This window comes from Culex pipiens, chromosome 3 (assembly GCF_016801865.2).
Source record: "Culex pipiens pallens isolate TS chromosome 3, TS_CPP_V2, whole genome shotgun sequence".
Lineage (NCBI taxonomy): Eukaryota > Metazoa > Arthropoda > Insecta > Diptera > Culicidae > Culex > Culex pipiens.
The window spans coordinates 80479845-80497350 of NC_068939.1; the positions used below are offsets into that span (position 1 = coordinate 80479845).

Genomic DNA, 17506 nt, shown 5'->3' on the forward strand with positions numbered 1-17506 from the left:
TTTGCAGGGTTATTTTTTAGAGTGTAACAATACTCCACAAAGTTGTTGAGCAGACAATCACAAAAAAATGATATATATACATAAGGGATTTGTTTGTAAACATCACAAGTTATTGCAATTTTACAAAAAAAAAGTTTTGAAAAAGTGTCTTAACCCTCTACAACCCAACCCCGCCTCTAGACGGGCTTCGATTTAAAAAATCGCCAAAAATCCATTTTTCAACCAATTTTTGATCTTCAAGAAGCATTGGAAAGAGAAACTTTTAAAATTTTGGAAAATTTTAGGGTTGGAAGTTTGACTTGTTTTATGTGACTTTGCCAATGTTTTAAAAAATGTCATTTTTTTAGGGGTCAACTTTGGCTGTGTTTTTTAATAACATTTCCTATATTTTAAGTAAAAAGAAGTATGCAGTAATTTTTCTAGTGCCCCAGACTATGCCTCTACGCATTTATTTACAATTTAAATGATAATGGTTCCATTGTATAGCAGAAAATGTGAAAAACATGCAAAAAATTGAAAAAGTTACTGTAAAAACATGAAAAAATTAGATAGGCAAAATGTAATGATAGGAGGTGGTAGAGTAGGCCAAATACTACCAAAAACAAACATAAACTAAACAAGATAAATGCAAATGAAAATACTAAAAATGAAACAAGAAAAACATAAAACAAGAGAAGTAAAGTTTTTCGTAGAACAAAAGTTGCTCCTGAACACGGGAAAAATAAAAAAAATCGAAAAAAATTTGGCAGTAGAGGGTTAAACCTAAGGAGTATTAAAAGATTTAAATGATAAAAATGTTAAAAATACATCAATTAGTTAATACAACATTTTGATAAAAAGTAGTTTAATATACAGTCCAGACTCGATTATTCGAAGCCTCAATTATCCGAAGTTCGATTATCCGAAGGTTTGTATGGGATTTCGGATAATCGAATCACGAAAACATTTTTTTTCTCATTTTTTAACTTTCTTGTTTTTAATATCAAATTCGAGTTCTACGATCCCATTTTAGTTGAATGCCTATTAAATTACAAAACGCATTTTTTCAATATTTCATCTCCGTCTTTTAGCGAAATTTTGACACTTTTTGGTTTCATACAAATTAATAAGTCATGTTTTCGTTTTTATAAACATTTCTTATTGGGGTAATTCTCCGCCAACTCACACAGCAGTTGCTCCGACCCCTCTTCGATTTGCGTGAAACTTTGTCCTAAGGGGTAACATTTTTCCCTGATCACGAATCCGAGGTCCGTTTTTTTCATATCTGGTGACGAAGGGGTGGTACGACCCCTTTCATTTTTGAACATGTGAAAAAAGAGGTGTTTTTCAATAATTTGCAGCCAGAAACGGCGTTGAGATGAAAATTTGGTGTCAAAGGGACTTTTATGTAAAATTGGACGTTCGATTTGATGGTGTACTAAAAATTCAGAAAACGTATTTTTCGTCGAAAAAAACACTTAAAAAGTTTGAAAAACTCTGCCATTTTCCGTTATTCAACTGTTGAAATTTTTAAAACATGTCTTTTTAAGGGAAATTTAATGTGCTTTTCGAATCTACATTAACCCAGAAGGGTAATTTTATCATGTAGAACAACATTTTTCGTTTTAAAATTTCGTGTTTTTTCTAACTTTGCAGGGTTATTTTTTAGAGTGTAACAACACTCCACAAAGTTGTTGAGCAGACAATCACAAAAAAATGATATATAAACATGAGGGGTTTGTTTGTAAACATCACGAGTTATTGCAATTTTACGAAAAAAAGTTTTGAAAAAGTGTCTTAAAAGTTAGCAGTAGTTTTAGATATAAAATAAAACCCCTGACACAAATTATTAATTTGAAAAAAAAAGGATTATTGGATTAATCTTGGGAAATTTTGAAGAATCTCCGTCAGTTGAATTCTAAATATTTTTATAAGGTCTTACAAACAAATCTAGAGTTTTTTTTTATCTGGTCCTATAAACATATGAAAGACAATAGTTTATTGGTCCTTTTCAAAAAAGCTCTGGAAATGTAAACATTGAGTGTATCCCGCTTACTCCAATGAACAGTGATAAAGGTGTTGAAGGGATACACTCAATGTTATCATTTGTTCTAGGGCATAATTAAAAAAAGTCAAGAATTTATTTTTCAACTGTTATAATTTTATAGAGATTTTATAAAATTTATTTGATTAAATACCCCCAAAACGAAGCAAGGCCTGATCCTCTTATTCATCAACACTAGAATCATTAAAATAAGTGCAATAAAGATTTTTTTTGCTTTCCCTAATTTCAGCAATAGGGAAATTTTAGTATTTTAATAAATATCAGGAAAAACTTCATTAAAAGCAGTTATTGCATTTATTGATAATTCAAGAAAAATATAATATATTGCAAAACAAATAACAAATATTTTTTTCAATTTGTGTTATTTTACTAATCAATTGAATTAATACACATAAATTATTTTCAAAACATTTAAATGCAATTTGTTGATCGTTGTTTAATATCGTTATAATTAAAGTTAATTAGAATTTAATTTCAACAAAAATTTAAAAATAAAAAAGCTATTTTTTGCGTTTTCTTTCAAAAAAGTGTTGATTAATTTTTTTTTAAATCTTTTTGGAATTTTGTGGAATAAAGAAACTATCTGCATTTTGTTGATTATTCTAAGGAACGATATCTTCAAAAAATAGTTGTAGATTTGATATGAAACACTTTTTAATTAGTCAACTGCTTTCAAAATGCTTGTTAAAAATCTTTTAAAATGTTTGAAATAAAAAAATAAGGCTTGAATGCACTGAGTAGCGATTACTCAAGTGAATATTTCAAACTTGGTGGCATATCACGGTATTTCCCAAATTTCACGACCAGGGGCGAATTTTACGGATTACGCGGCTTCCGTGAAATCGCGAAAAATCACTAGCCCTAATCATGGCCGTTAATCGTCACCCGCGACAGACAAGGACGACGAAACAAAGAGAAACGCAAAAAGTAACTTTTTCAAAACATTTTTTTCGTAAAGTCGCAATAACTCGTTATGTTTATATGCCAATTTGTTTGTAATTGTCTGCTCTACAACTTTGTAGAACATTGTTACACTTTAAAAAATAACCCTGCAAAGTTAGAAAAAACACGAATTTTTAAAATGAAAAATTTTGTTCTAAATGAAATAATTACCCTTCTGGGTCAATGTAGATTCGAAAAGTACAATAAATTTCCCATGAAATGACATGTTCCAAAAATGTTTACAGTCAAGTAACGGAAAATGGGAGATTTTTTAAAACTTTTTAAGTGTTTTTTCGATGAAAAATACTTTTTTCGGAATTCTGAGTACGCCATTAAATCGGGCGTCTAATTTTACATAAAAGTCCCTTTGACACCAAATTTCTATCTCATCACCGTTGCAGGCTGCAAATTATTGAAAAACACCTCTTTTTTCGCATGCTCAAATATTGAAGGGGTCGTACCGCCCCTCCGTCACGAGATATCAAAAAAACGGACCTCGGATTCGTGATCAGGGACAAAAGTTACCCCTTAGGACAAAATTTCACGCAAATCGAAGAGGGGTCGCGGCAACTTTTCCCGATTTCGTGTGAGCTGGTAGAAAATCACCCAATTAAAAAATCCTTAAATATTTAAATAACATATGCCCTTTTTGAATGTCATTCTCGAGTGCAACTGGCTCCATATACATAAAAATGGCTTATGTAAGCCTAGGATAACATGTCTACAAAGTTTCATTGAAATCGGAGAGGGTCGGGTACAAAATTGCCAGAAAAATTCCTGATTAGAGCTGGAATTGCTCTTAAGTGAATATTTATCAATTGCCTAAGATGAACTATCTGTTGTTCCATCTATCGCACATTCCAGCTTTAACCACGTCCATGAGCTCTGAGTCCCACTCTTCCACGTACATATATAGCATTGCGTCAGGTGCAGGCCCGACTGTACTCACGTGTCTCATTAGTGCACTGTTGCATGCACTGCTCGTACGTTTCAAAGTTGTTCTGCAGATTGCCCCCGCAGCCACCCCAGATGAAGACGGTGCAGTTGTTGATCGTCTGGTCGTACCGGTACCGGTCCCCGAAGCCCTGGCACGGTCCCGGCAGTCCCGGCCCGGTGCATTTCTCCGTTTTGTTCTTCGGCTCTGTGGGATGGATGAAATGAAGTTTTATTTATGGGAAACTCTGCTTAGAAATCAAATGAAGGTTATAAAAAAATGAGTAATACTGAAAACTTCATACGGTACACTATTCCATCCTTGGCCGGTTCCAGGTTGGTCGGGATGGCCGATGCCTCCGGGAGAAGCAGGCACAGGCACTCGGTGATGCAGACGACGGCGACGATGGCTTTGTAGATGATGGCCCCGGCATGGTTATGGTGCATTATTCGCCACGGTGGAGGAGGTTCCTGGAAAGAAAATGAAAAACAAATTTAAACTAGGTTCTACACGAAATGCCATATATGACAAAATCCAGCAATCACAATACAGAAAGAAGTTCTTATTTGCCCAAATTTCAATCAACTGTGCCATAACATTTAATCTTCGACACCCCGGAAACGACCTTTCCAACAAACAACAACTGTGTGACATTGGCCTCTCCAGAACGTCTGCCAATCTTTCGAGTCCGAGTTCAGTTCCTCCCCTCCTCCCGAGAAAACCGATTCACGGCACGTGTTACAACACCATTTCAACCAGGCTTGCTGTCGGTATCTCCGGCGGACAGCTTCTGGCTGTCAATGCACAGAGTTGTTCTCAAAGTGCCTCACTCCACGCCGCTGACGCGACACCTGTTCCACAGTTTGGTCACGTCGTCGACTGCTTTTAGATTAACTTTATCGAAATCTAAAAGCTGAAATTTTCCGGCTCGTATCGCGCTCGGTTCTTACTGTCTGTTTCACTCGAAGTTCTGGGCGGGAAAATAAGGAAGAACCTTGAAGAAAAACACAGACAGTTGGACCCCAGCAAATAAATCAATTATAATTCCTTCGAATTCCGGTGTCGAAATATTTCTTCCCATAAGAGTCCAACATAGAGCCAGAATTCGATCCGGGCACAGATTTATTGCTTCTGACTCTTTGACCGTGTCTCGCCAAAGCGCTTCGCTTCGCCCACCTCCCCTCGCAGCAGACAATTTTCCGGAAGTCGTGTACACTGCTGAGCCTATCGTCCCAAAGACAGCTCAGACAGGCCACGTACCGCACCACACCCTCTGGCAAGACAATTCGAATTGGCTCTTGTCTTGTTGTTGCTCGGGTCCCCCCCCTCACGTACTGCGAGGAAAAACATGGCACTTGTGTTGTGGATTTATTGCAATCGAAACGAAATCGAATGGGGCAAAAAGCGGCTTTTCATGGGCAGGACTGGTGAGAAAAACATGGTATGGAGTGGCCCATTTGTGGGAATTTCGGCGAAAAGAAAGCTTATACCCATCTTCACCGGTGAGGTAATGGATGTTTTGGGGAATCGAGACTTGCGGGGCGGAGATGGTAATGTAAACGACTTTTTCGGTGTGGGCACTGGCTCTGTGACTTCTGATGTAAATGGAAATCGGATTTCGATGGGGAGGATCATGGATTACGGACAGTTAGCCGATTGGTATCACTAAGGATAGTAAAATATTTCCCAGGAATAATTAAATAAAAATATTTTTCTTAATCAATTTCATAAAGGGCAGCGATAAATCCAGTCGTTTAAAGCTTAATTAAGGCTCTGGAAGGCATAATTTCCGATCGGCCATTTGGCAGCCATGTCTGATTTAGAAGAATATTCAAATCTTGATTCAGAATGTATCAATCCAAAAATGGGTATCTTTGTGTTGTTTGTAGAAGCGATTTACATATCGTGATTTTTTTTTTCATTTCAATTTACTATTTCTGGACTCTGATTTCAGAACCATCATTAACAGTAATTGCCTCAAAAGTGAAGGACACCTTCTATCACCTTAACCCCATAACACCCATGGATACTCTTGAGCACCACTCTATTGTTACTTCAAAATTCAGTGGTTAGTTTTTGGCAAAAATGTAAAAAATCTCGATTTTGCATTGAATAAAATATTTTCTAGTTTAAATAACATAAAATAACCAACCTAATTCAGTTCTAGATTGGAATAAGTGTAAACAAAAATTATCGAATCGACATTGTCGTGTTATCTAGTCGCACGTCGCTTTTGACGTTCCGGAAAACGAGTTTTAATGTTTGACCTTGCATAAAAAAAAAAAAGCGCAGGCAATGTAAACAATAATAAAAAAGATTTCTGGAGTTTTTTTTAAAAGGTCCAATAAACCAAATTTTCAGTGTTTGCTTTTTGGGTGTTCTTTGATACCTCTGATTCAAGGCCGTTTCAAAAACACCCAAAAAGCAAAAACTGGAAATTTGGTTTATTGGACCTATTCAAAAAAAAAAAATACAAAAAAAGAAAACTCCAGATTTGTTTGGCGGACCATTCTTTGCATTGTTTGAGTGAATTTGGTTGCAGGAGACCCGAGTTGTAATTACGAATGTTTACGGTACTCGAGCAAGGACGTGTGTCAAACGCGTTCTGATCTGAAATCCATGTGGAAAGTTGTCGCAGTTACCGCGACTTTCAGGGTGTGTCAAGATAGCACGACAGGGTTGAAACTTTTTCCATATGAAGAGTGCAAACAATGCACGGATTTTTTTTTGTATTTGTTGAATATCTCAGGGTTGAAATCCAATTTTGGGGAGCTGCACAAAATGGCGTTCTTAACTCAATTTGACCCAAAATGCCCGTGTGACAAGATAGCATGAAAATGATGCAATTTTAGGCTTAATTAAAACATATTATTGAATGTGTTCTGTGTTGATGAATTCTTTTTTTTTGCGTCTTGTTCTACAAAAGATAAGTTAAAATTTGATTTTTTCCACTCTCACTATTCGATACGATTATTTCTGAGGAACAAAAACTTAAAATCGATTAATGTACCGAAATCCTTTAGTTTTTTTTAAATAAAATAAATCTCAGAATCCTGTTAATGATTATTTACCATTTTTGAAAATGTTTTAAATGCTGAAAATTTGACTTTTCATCATACAATTTTGTTCAACAATGTTTCGAATTTTTCTTTTTTTTCCAGAAGCTCTGGGGCCAGACTTTGCACCATTTTAAACTCTAGCGCAAAAGTGGCCTTTTTTGTCATGCAAAACATTTCAAAAAATCTCGAAAGTAAAAAAATACGCATCTCAAAAAGTGTGAAGTAATATCAAATCATTTGAATTATTTTCGTGTTCCTGATTTTTTTTCTTATAAAGCCCTAACGTACCTGACCTTGTGTGGACAATTTAATGATTCTGATTGGCTACTTTTGACACAGAGAATGCATGGACAAAGTTTCATTCGAATAAGAAAACAAAAAAACAAGATAGAATTAAAATAATCTCAAAAAAAAAGTTTTAGCCAATCGAAGCACTTTTCATTTGGATCCTGCTAGTTTGATGTGAATTTGGCGTTATATCGTCGTTTGTGTACTATCTTGAGAAACAACATATCTTTTTATAGCACACATAATAACGATAAGAAATCAGGATCAGATGTTTGTTTTTTTTTCAGAAGATATAACGAATTTATAACAGAAAAAATGCAAATCTATATTTTTATATTATTTCAAATTGTTGAAGTTTCGAAACATCTAAAAAATTTTTAAAACATTTGAATTTATTTAAAACAATCCTTCCACCCATTTCGACTATATTTATGAGTGTATAACATCGACAAATCAAAAATAATGAAAAAAGAGGATAAATCCCGAGATTGGCAAGAGCGCTTTATTTATGAGTTTATTTTCAAAAATTAGGTTAAAGTCACGTTAATAAAATCAACAACAACATTTTCAAAAAAGTTCACCTGTAAAAGAGTGCTGATATCGAGAATCGAAACCAAGAACTTTGACATTTAGCATCCGCATCGTTGCCGTATCGACCACCAAGCTTCGATGAACTTAATTTGGTCATTTTCCAATATCAGCCACTCAATGGGATGAGCTGTTTCAATTAACAAACGAATACTTTTTCGTGGTGGTACCATTTGATTCTCGAATTTTTAATGTAGGTGCATGGAATTTGAACATAAATTGAGGCTAAATGCATGAAATATCAAAAAAATAAAGATCCTACATTCAAGAAATTGTTAGGATCGGATGACCATACGGGTTCCACAAGTAAAAATTGAAATAGGTTGGTTTTCTTCATACATTTTGATTTTTTTTCCATGCAAATTTCCCTGTTCGCATAAATGTCCCATAAGCATTTTCATCTTTATGAGTTATTAATGCAGTTTGGTTCAAAATCGTGTGCCCTTTTAGTAAAATCAAAAGTACCGTCATCAGGGTTGACAATGGGTCTGGGGTGAGATTGAGTGCCCAATTTCTGAATTTTTTGTATGACCCAATCCACCTCTCAGACCCAATGTCACTCCTGATGACGGTATGCAGTTTTTGCGTATGGGGCATTTATGTGAAGAAGGGCGTCTGTCCTTGGAACATGTTATACATCAATAACATTTCCATTAAAATCAAACTTTGTCAATTTTAAGATTTGTCACACGTTATTTTCGATAAAATAATTTAAAAATTGTTTTTCATCATCCAAAAATTTCAAGCCATTATGTTGTCTGATTCTTCTAATATTGGACCAGAAGTAAATTTGGAAATCAAGAAAAAGTTTTTATTCTGTTTTCAAAACTAAGCTTCAAGAAAAAATGATTCAGGAATTTGAAAAATATTAATATTACTTGTAAAAAAACTAATTTCTTGCACCACGTTTTCGACCTCTGAGGTATACTATCGTATCTTTCTATAAGCTAGCAATGTTTGAACTTGATTAGAACATGACCTTCATTCAAAATGCCACCACGGGTTCTGCTGTCCCCTGACCACACACACGATTCGTTGCGTTTTAATTTGATTTTGTTTAGGGGAAGGTGGGGCAAGACGACCATATGGGGCAAGAGTAACAATCGCTCGTAAGGCCGTATTTTTTACAATTTTGATTATTTCCAGTATGAGGAATTGTTGCTAGCAATGCAATTAGCTGGATTCTACTACCACATTACCGCCAAAACGACGTAAACGCCACGGGGCATAAGATTGAATGAAGTTTTTTTCAATACCTTTGTTTCATTATAATATTTGGAAAGTACAAAATAAGGCTTAGGGTTCGTTTTAAGGCTCATTTTTTCAAAATGCTATTTTTCCTAGGTCAGTAGTGTCCCTACCAATGACTTGCACCTATTATAAAGTAGGATTTAACTTTTGGTTATTTTTGTTGAGAGCTTTTAAAAAATCTTGTTCAGGTGGGGCAAGTGTACCATATGGATTTTAAGTATGGAAAAAATTACGAATTGCTGCAACAACATATTTTATTGGGAAATAAATATATAAAAGTTCTTAAAAACTGAGTAACAATTGTTTAAAAAATTGTCCATACACGATATAATAATGTCATGAAATTTACTATTTATCATCTAAGTAACTTTTTTTTTTTCGTAAAAACGGTCAAATTTTTAGTAAAATATTATTTTTTAATCTAAAAATGAAAGAAACGTTTCAAGTACATTCTAATCTGATGTATCTAAGTGATAATAGTTCAATTGTTGGTAAATAAGCATGTTTTTTAATGCATTGTTCCTCTTGCCCCAACGGGTTGTTCGTCTTGCCCCACTAGTTGAGTAGAACGTACGAAAAATCAAAAATTTTAAAATCAATTTTTTACATTAAAAAACAGATTTTTTTAAAAACTTTTTCTATCAAAGTCTCAGTCAAGACCTGGAATAAGATGATTCTAAAAAATCCGACAGATTTTTTAACGTTTTTAATGGGTTATAACGAGCATTTCCTTAGCTTGTTACACTTGCCCCACTTTCCCCTATTGTTCTCTCGGGGACGACACTCCTTACCACCGCAAGAGAACCATTTTCATCGTCGTCATCGTCGTTGCAGTTCAGCACATTTTCCAACACAGATTGTGGATCACACCCAACCCTCGTAATGTGGGAAATGCGTTAGGGGTGATTGGTCAAATTTTGATAGATTTAAGTTTTATTTAAATTTTTGTAGTAGTTGTTGTTGTTCATGATGATGAAAACATGATTCAAGTCAAATCTTCGACCCTCTCCCCTAACCGGTAATACCACTGGGAACTGGGGGCGTGTGCGGTGGCCTAGTCCCTATACCGGTGCTAGCCGGGTCTCCCTTAATGGTCAGTGAGTCAACAAATTGGATGCCCGCCACCGTGTTGCCGTCGAAATGTCCAGCGAGAGATATGTGGGCCATCCCCTTGCGGATCGCGTGAGTTCACTACTGAACTGATATTTGCGGTGTGACACACACACGTTGATTGCCTGTACGGAACGTTAAATTAAGCTCAATTAGGCAAGGTCAGTAACGTGGAGACGCATGATAGGTCGATGTTTGTCTGATCAAATGAGCTCAACTTGATCTGGCGTTTTGTCTTTTCTAATCGCATTATTTTGGGATGATTTATTTTTGATTCAGTATTATATTTCTCTTATTCCAATAATTTTCTTTTAATGAAAACTGTTTTTGTGTGTTTTCATTTTACAGGTATTTTCCTTTGTTTGCATGTTGTTGTTTTGTCCATCATTTATTAATAAGATTATTTAATCCGTAAAAGCCCTATTAAATATATTATTAGTTTTAAATATCTTATCGTCAAGTTTTTATTTTATCTTTTTAATATGATTAATATTTTTAATATGATTTTGTAATGTACCGTTTTTATTTGGCTGTGTAAGCGCCAATGTATATTATTTGTTTTTTAAAAGCAACGATATTAAAGTATTACAACAACTGCTAATAATGTTTCAGAGATGGCGAAAAAGATTCCACTTGGTGCAGGTGGGATTTGAACCCACAACTGATCAACGGTACTGATCCGCGTTACCAATTATGCTACTGCGACCGGTGACAAATTTGTTGTCTATTGGTGTACAGCACAATCGAATGTCGCGTATTGGATTTCAAAGCTTTCCCATACCAATTGTTTCTCTTTCTATCCTTCTCTTCCACACTACCGTCGTTGCTATTGTATCTCAAATTCTCGCTGAGAAGAGTCTATTTATAGAACTAACTTTGTATTCTACCCCTATGTCCTCCTGTCGAAGGGGTAGAATACAAAGTTAGTTCTATAAATAGACTCTTCTCAGCGAGAATTTGAGATACAATAGCAACGACGGTAGTGTGGAAGAGAAGGATAGAAAGAGAAACAATTGGTATGGGAAAGCTTTGAAATCCAATACGCGACATTCGATTGTGCTGTACACCAATAGACAACAAATTTGTCACCGGTCGCAGTAGCATAATTGGTAACGCGGATCAGTACCGTTGATCAGTTGTGGGTTCAAATCCCACCTGCACCAAGTGGAATCTTTTTCGCCATCTCTGAAACATTATTAGCAGTTGTTGTAATACTTTAATATCGTTGCTTTTAAAAAACATATGATTTTGTAGTAAAATAAAGCACATATTTCAAAAATGCATAAATTTAAGTATACTTCCAGGGCAAACAAGAACTTCATGTCAAGTAAATTAAACCCGGTTGAACTTGTTCAGCGAGTTGTGAGCTCTACTTTATTACCGCGATTGTCGCCGATTTATGTCACGGGGTGGCGCGTGGAACTCACTTGTGGGTGGGTGTTGGGTTGATAAGAGGGAAAATAAAAAGTGAAGTAATTTTCACGCGGTGGTGTTCATACACATGGCTGTTGTTTGCTACACTCAAACAAGGTGAACTACGTACGTAACGCCCAGAGCAGCTTCTGGTTGGCGGCGGTGGAGCTTTTTCCCGCGCCAAGTGTGAGCTAATTTATTTGCCCTGTGAATTATTAATGATACGGCAAGTGTGCGGGTAAATATTGGATTAGAGCTGGGATTACGAAAAGATGACGCGGTGTCGGTGTGGTTTTGAATCTTTATGTTTGTATTAAATATTCTTACAAAACAAAAAAGTCTTCACAGATCCCAAAAACTTGATTTCTTAACTGAGATATTCAACAAAATTCCGTACATTGTTGTCACTCTTCATATAAAAGAAGTTTCAATCTTGCCGTGCCCTCTTGACACACCCTGAAAATTGCTTTAATTGCGACAACTGGCCATAGGGATTTTAGGTCAGAACGCGTTTGTCACACGTGCATGCCCGACTACTGTAAACATTTGTAATTACAACTTTTATTACAACCTTCGGACTTTGGGTCAGTCAAACAAATCGTGTGTATTGTTGTTTACATTGCGTGCTCTTATTTTTGTTTATTTAAGGTCAAACATTAAGACGCGTTATTCTCGGAATGTCAAAAAGCTTGCACTTCAAAAATATTAGAACTGTTTCACAGTTGAATTTTATGGCAATTTTTTTTGGTTAGTTACTTTCAATCAAATAACCTTTCCAACGCATTTCCATTCAAATTTCCCTCCAATTGTGAATTGGTTTGCTTTCGCACTTATTTTCACAAACACGTCACTAATAATACTTATTCAGTAGTGTGTACAATGCCTACCAACGCCACTAGTAGCAGGGTATGCAAATTTGCGTTCCAATCCAACCATATCGAAGCGAAACACACCACCACCATCATCGTCATCAGTGATAATGTGTATTGTCACCAGCACTACCTATCCGGGGAGGGTGGGCCAGGTTTTGTCGGAACAACCGACCGACAACGGATCTGAGCTGGAACCACATATTTGACAACAACAACGGCACAACGATTTGACAGGTTTGGACCCGGGACCGGGGACAAGTGGACCTGGGCAGGCAGGCACCGTAATAATGTTGTCTAGTGAAATTTGTTTGCCTTTGCCTGCTGTGTGTGTGTGTGCGTCAAGTGTGTAGTACATGATGTCGATAGAATCACTCTCTCGCCGGCATCATCCGTCTACATGGGGAGAGAGTGGCAGCTTCCAATCACCAAATAGGTCACTGGCGTGATATCTTGTCTCATGATGCTTTCAAAAAATGACATAAATAACGCTAAGATCTTTCAATGCTTCTCATTTTTTGTTCTGTTTAGCTTTACAAATCTACAAATTCGTGCTATCTTGACACACTTGCTGCTAGTACGACAAAGGGAATTTAGTCAGAAAACGTTTAGTCACAAGTACAGTACATACATGCTGGATAATAGTGAATTTCACAATATGGCGTCATTTTAATAATTTTAATATTAAATATTAAAATTGGAATTAATTATAAAACGTGACTCCGGCAACCAAATTCAACAAAATTATTAGCCAAACAGAACGTGTTTGTTTTTTTATTCTTAACTTATTTTTATTAGGTCCTTTTAGGTGATGTGACCAGGTTAGGACCGAGGATCGGTAAACAACTAATAATAATATAAAAATAACAAAAATAACTCCTTAAACTCCGTACTTCGAGATCATGTAACTGACGAGGGTTACTTGGTCCAAGCGGGTCTTGCAAGTCTTGAACCTGCCGATGAAAATGCCCCACAGCTCAGCCAAACTGTAAAGCACCTCCCCGGCTTCCTCCTCCGTGGCTCCACCGTCTCGGGAGCCACTGCTTCCTGCGGGTCGAGGGCGATCCTATAATTTTCCATCTGGAACTGCTCCCGGCAGCGGAGGGAACTCGGCCGGCGTGAACGCCGGAACTGCTGGGCTCTGCTTCTCCGCCTTCCGTACCGGCGACTTTGGTTTTGACGCCTGCTGTCGCCGCTGGATGAAATCCGCACGTGGGCTCCAGAGCAGTTGGCACACCGCTTTGGCTCGGCTTCTTGGACTTTGCATTCGTCCATCTTGTGGGGACCCCCACAGTTGTTGTACCTCCCCTTCAGGTGGCAGCTCCTGGTTCCTTGACCCAGCTGCAAGCAGTTCCTGCCGGCTGGGTTACCATTGTTGTTTTTGTTCTCCGCCAGCGGACTGAACTTGTTGTTGTTGAGAAGATTCTCCTCTTGGTCATTCCCGACAACGGCTCCGTCGCTGGTCTTCTTCCGCTTCCGCGTTCCGTTTACGGAACGAAACTCGTCCCCATCGGAGGATTCTTCCACCTCCATCCGTTAAGCACGAAAATAGCAGAAAAAAACAACCGCTGTCTTCGGCTGTCAGACGAAAACTGTGAACGTGTTTATATAGAGTGCTCTAGTTTTTTGTTCAAGGTCAAACATAAAAAAGCCTCGGAAAGCCAAACCGCGACATACGATTTTGATCATGTTGAAATTTGAAATTGGCCTGGCCTTAAAAACGTTATTAAATTTTTATTTTTAAAGACCTTTGAAAAGTCACAGGCTATCAAAAATAAGGCTTTGTTGCAAATATCAATGTTTTGAAAGGGCTTAGCAATAAACATGTGACCATATTGAGATAGACATTGAATAAATTAGAAACCATCATTCATAATCAATTAAAATTGTTTCTTTCTTGGATCGATTTAAAAAATGTGGCCAAGAACTGAATAAAAAAATGTTGTGTTAGTATGTAAAATTTCGCATTTATTTAATAATTTGAATATGAAATTTTTATTTCAGATGAAACTTTGTTCATGCATTTTCTTTGTCCAACAAAGCCATTTTGCATTATTGGGGTTTCCATTCCAATTTGATGGCTGGTTTTACAGAATGGGCATGTGAATATTCGAAATCTATCTTGAGAAGGGATTTTCTGATTGATTTGGTGTCTTCTGCAATATTGTAGGTTATAACTAGACATTTTCTGAGAAAAAAGCACATGAAAAAAATCTTGACATTTTTTATATAACTTTTTTTTAAACTTAAACTGAAATGCTCAATCTACATATTTTAAAAAAAATTCTGAAATTTTTTTATATCTGTATAACTGTAAAATTAAAAAAAAACATGAATATGGAAAAATAAATCTTTAATCATTTTTTTTTTTTTTTTTTTCATAAAATTATTTTTTATTAGGTCCTTTTCGGTACTGGGACCTGGTTAGGACCGAGTCGGCTTTTGTATTTACATTTGACTTAATAATTACAGAGGATCTTGTGTGTAAATGTTAGTGGGAGGGGAGCCGATTACCCGCGGCCTACTCGGGGTTAGTAGGGAAGGAATTGATGTTAAAGACAAGGCGAGGGAAGGGAAGGGGGATTGTGTAGGGGTCTTGGTTGGCTCTGCTGGCCTTTGCGTTTTGTCCTCAGCCGCAACTCGGTGTCCAGCTGCTGGGGCGTTCTTGCTTTGCTTCCGGTGCAACCAGAAACGACGGCTTTGTGCGAAGGCGAGTTATACTAACAGAAGGAAAACTAACTGAAGGAAAACTAACTGGAAGAAAAACTAAATAGATATTTTGGAATCTAAGAGGAACTGATAGATCGGATAGAGAACATCAAGGTCTAGTTGAGATAACGCGTCTCGCATCGGAATTTCTGGTGGTCTTCCTCGGGCCCTGAGGGTATCTTTCAACTTAATTCTGTGAACATGGTGATCTGGACACGCCCATACGAGATGGTCGATGTCCTGATAACCCTGCCCACAGTCGCATAAGTTCGTATCACTCATGTTGATACGGTAAAGATGAGCCTTGGACGAGTAATGGTTCGACATAAGGCGGGACATCGTTCTGATGAATCCACGCGTCAAGTCCATTCCCTTGAACCAGGCTTTTCTTTGCACCTTAGGTCGTATGGAATACATCCAACGTCATTTGGTGTCGTCGTCCCATTGATTTTGCCAATCCTGAAGCGCACGCTGCCTCGGAAAACCGTAGCATTCTTGTAGGCTAATTGGCCTTTCAAAAATGTCTCCACTCTCAGCACCCTTCTTGGCGAGCAAGTCCGCTTTTTCATTACCCGGAATCAAGCAATGAGCGCGGACCCATACCACCGTGATGCTGAAGGACTGAGCCGCCAGGTTGTTTAAAGTCTTGCGTATTTCCGTGAGGAAAAACGCAGACTCCCTGGTCGGCTTCAGAGACCGGATAGCCTCAACAGAGCTAAAGCTATCGGTGAAGATGAAGTAGTGATCAGGTGGCATGGTCTCGATGATTCGCAGTGCGCAGTAAACTGCGGCTAACTCTGCGACGTAAACCGAACTCGGGTCCTTCAGCTTAAAGAACAGCTGATAAGATTCATGATAAACACCGAAGCCCGTACAGCCGTCGAGCTTGGAGCCATCGGTGAAGAATCTGTTGTTTGGAGGAACATGGTTGTACTTTGATGCGAAGATCGACGGTACAACCCCCCGCAGAAGATGGTTTGGGATACCGCGAGTATCGGCTTTCATGGACGTGTCGAAGCCAATCAGGGTGCTGCTGGTTAACGGAGGCGTGCGCTGTACCGTTGTGCTCGGGCTCCATTCCCACGATGACATAAAGTCATAATATAGAAGCATGCGCCGAGACTCAACGTGAAGGTTCAGCAACGTTTCAAAGTTGTCAATTACCAGTTTATTCCTGTAATCACACCGGATCAGGAACCGGTAAGACAGTTCGTAGTAACGAGTTCGCAGAGGCAACACTCCCGCCAAGACCTCGAGGGTCATGTTGTGAGTTGAGTGCATGCATCCCAAGACAATGCGAAGACTTCGGTACTGTATCCGCTGGAGAACCAACAAGCGTGATTTCGCAGCTGTTTGGAAGCAGAAACTGCCATATTCCAGCACCGAGAGTATCGTTGTCTTGTACAGTCGAAGCAGGTCAGAAGGATGAGCACCCCACCGGTTTCCAGAGACGCTGCGCAGAAAATTAGTTCTTTGCAGGCACTTTTGCTTCAGGTAGTTAATGTGCTTCCCCCATGTTCCCTTTTGATCGAAGATGGTACCCATGTACATGAAGTGGTCCGACTGCTCGATAGTCTTTTCCGAGAGAGAAAGATTGAGCTGCGGCGGTTCATGCTTCCCCGTAAAAACGACCAGTTCCGTCTTCTCCGGAGAGAATTCAATACCCTTTCCAACTGCCCAATGGGCCAAGTTGTTCAGGGTATCTTGCAAGGGTTCTAGCAGATCGACTTCCTTCTTGGCAGCGATTGAAACCACTGCGTCATCTGCGTACTGTATAAGGGAGCAGTCTCCGGTCAAGCAATCATCGATATCGCTGACGTAGAAGTTATACATGGATGGACTTAGGCGTGAGCCTTGTGCCAAACCCATGTAACTTATCCGGGTGATTGCCAGATCACCTTGCACAAAGTGCATGTGTTTTTCTGACAACAGGTTGATGAGGAAGTTGCACATCGTCGGATTGAGACCGCTCCGCCGCAGCTTTACTCCCAACACCTCGATGGAGACTGAATCAAATGCACCCTTGATGTCTAGGAAGACAGAAGCCATTTGCTGTTTTTTACCACGGGCTATGTCGATTCCTGTGGCCAGCAAGGCTAGACAGTCGCTTGTTCCCTTGCCTCTCCGGAAGCCATACTGCGTGTCTGACAGCAAGTGCTCTCGTTCCATCCATGGTTCGAGGCGGTCGAGGATCATCTTCTCCAGCAACTTGCGTAGACACGACAGCAAGCTGATTGGACGATACGAGTTGTGGTCGGACGCCGGCTTACCGGGCTTTTGAATGGCAACCACCCGGACC

At 38.2% G+C, this 17506-nt stretch overlaps 1 protein-coding gene across 7 annotated transcripts in view; it reads right to left on the minus strand.

The window, feature by feature from the left end:
* LOC120414214 (axotactin) overlaps positions 1–17506 on the minus strand; it is a 105981-nt gene that overhangs the window by 50617 nt on the left and 37858 nt on the right. For 6 of the 7 annotated variants that reach the window (XM_039575315.2, XM_039575313.2, XM_039575320.2 and 3 more), the window contains exons 2-3: positions 4225–4390; positions 3936–4127 (exon numbers count right to left, since the gene is read on the minus strand). In XM_039575315.2, coding sequence (XP_039431249.1) covers positions 3936–4127; positions 4225–4366 — 334 coding nt within the window. In that variant the 5' untranslated portion in view covers positions 4367–4390. Of the gene's footprint in view, positions 1–3935; positions 4128–4224; positions 4391–17506 lie in introns of those variants that run through there. The other variant, XM_039575317.2, reaches the window with a different exon arrangement.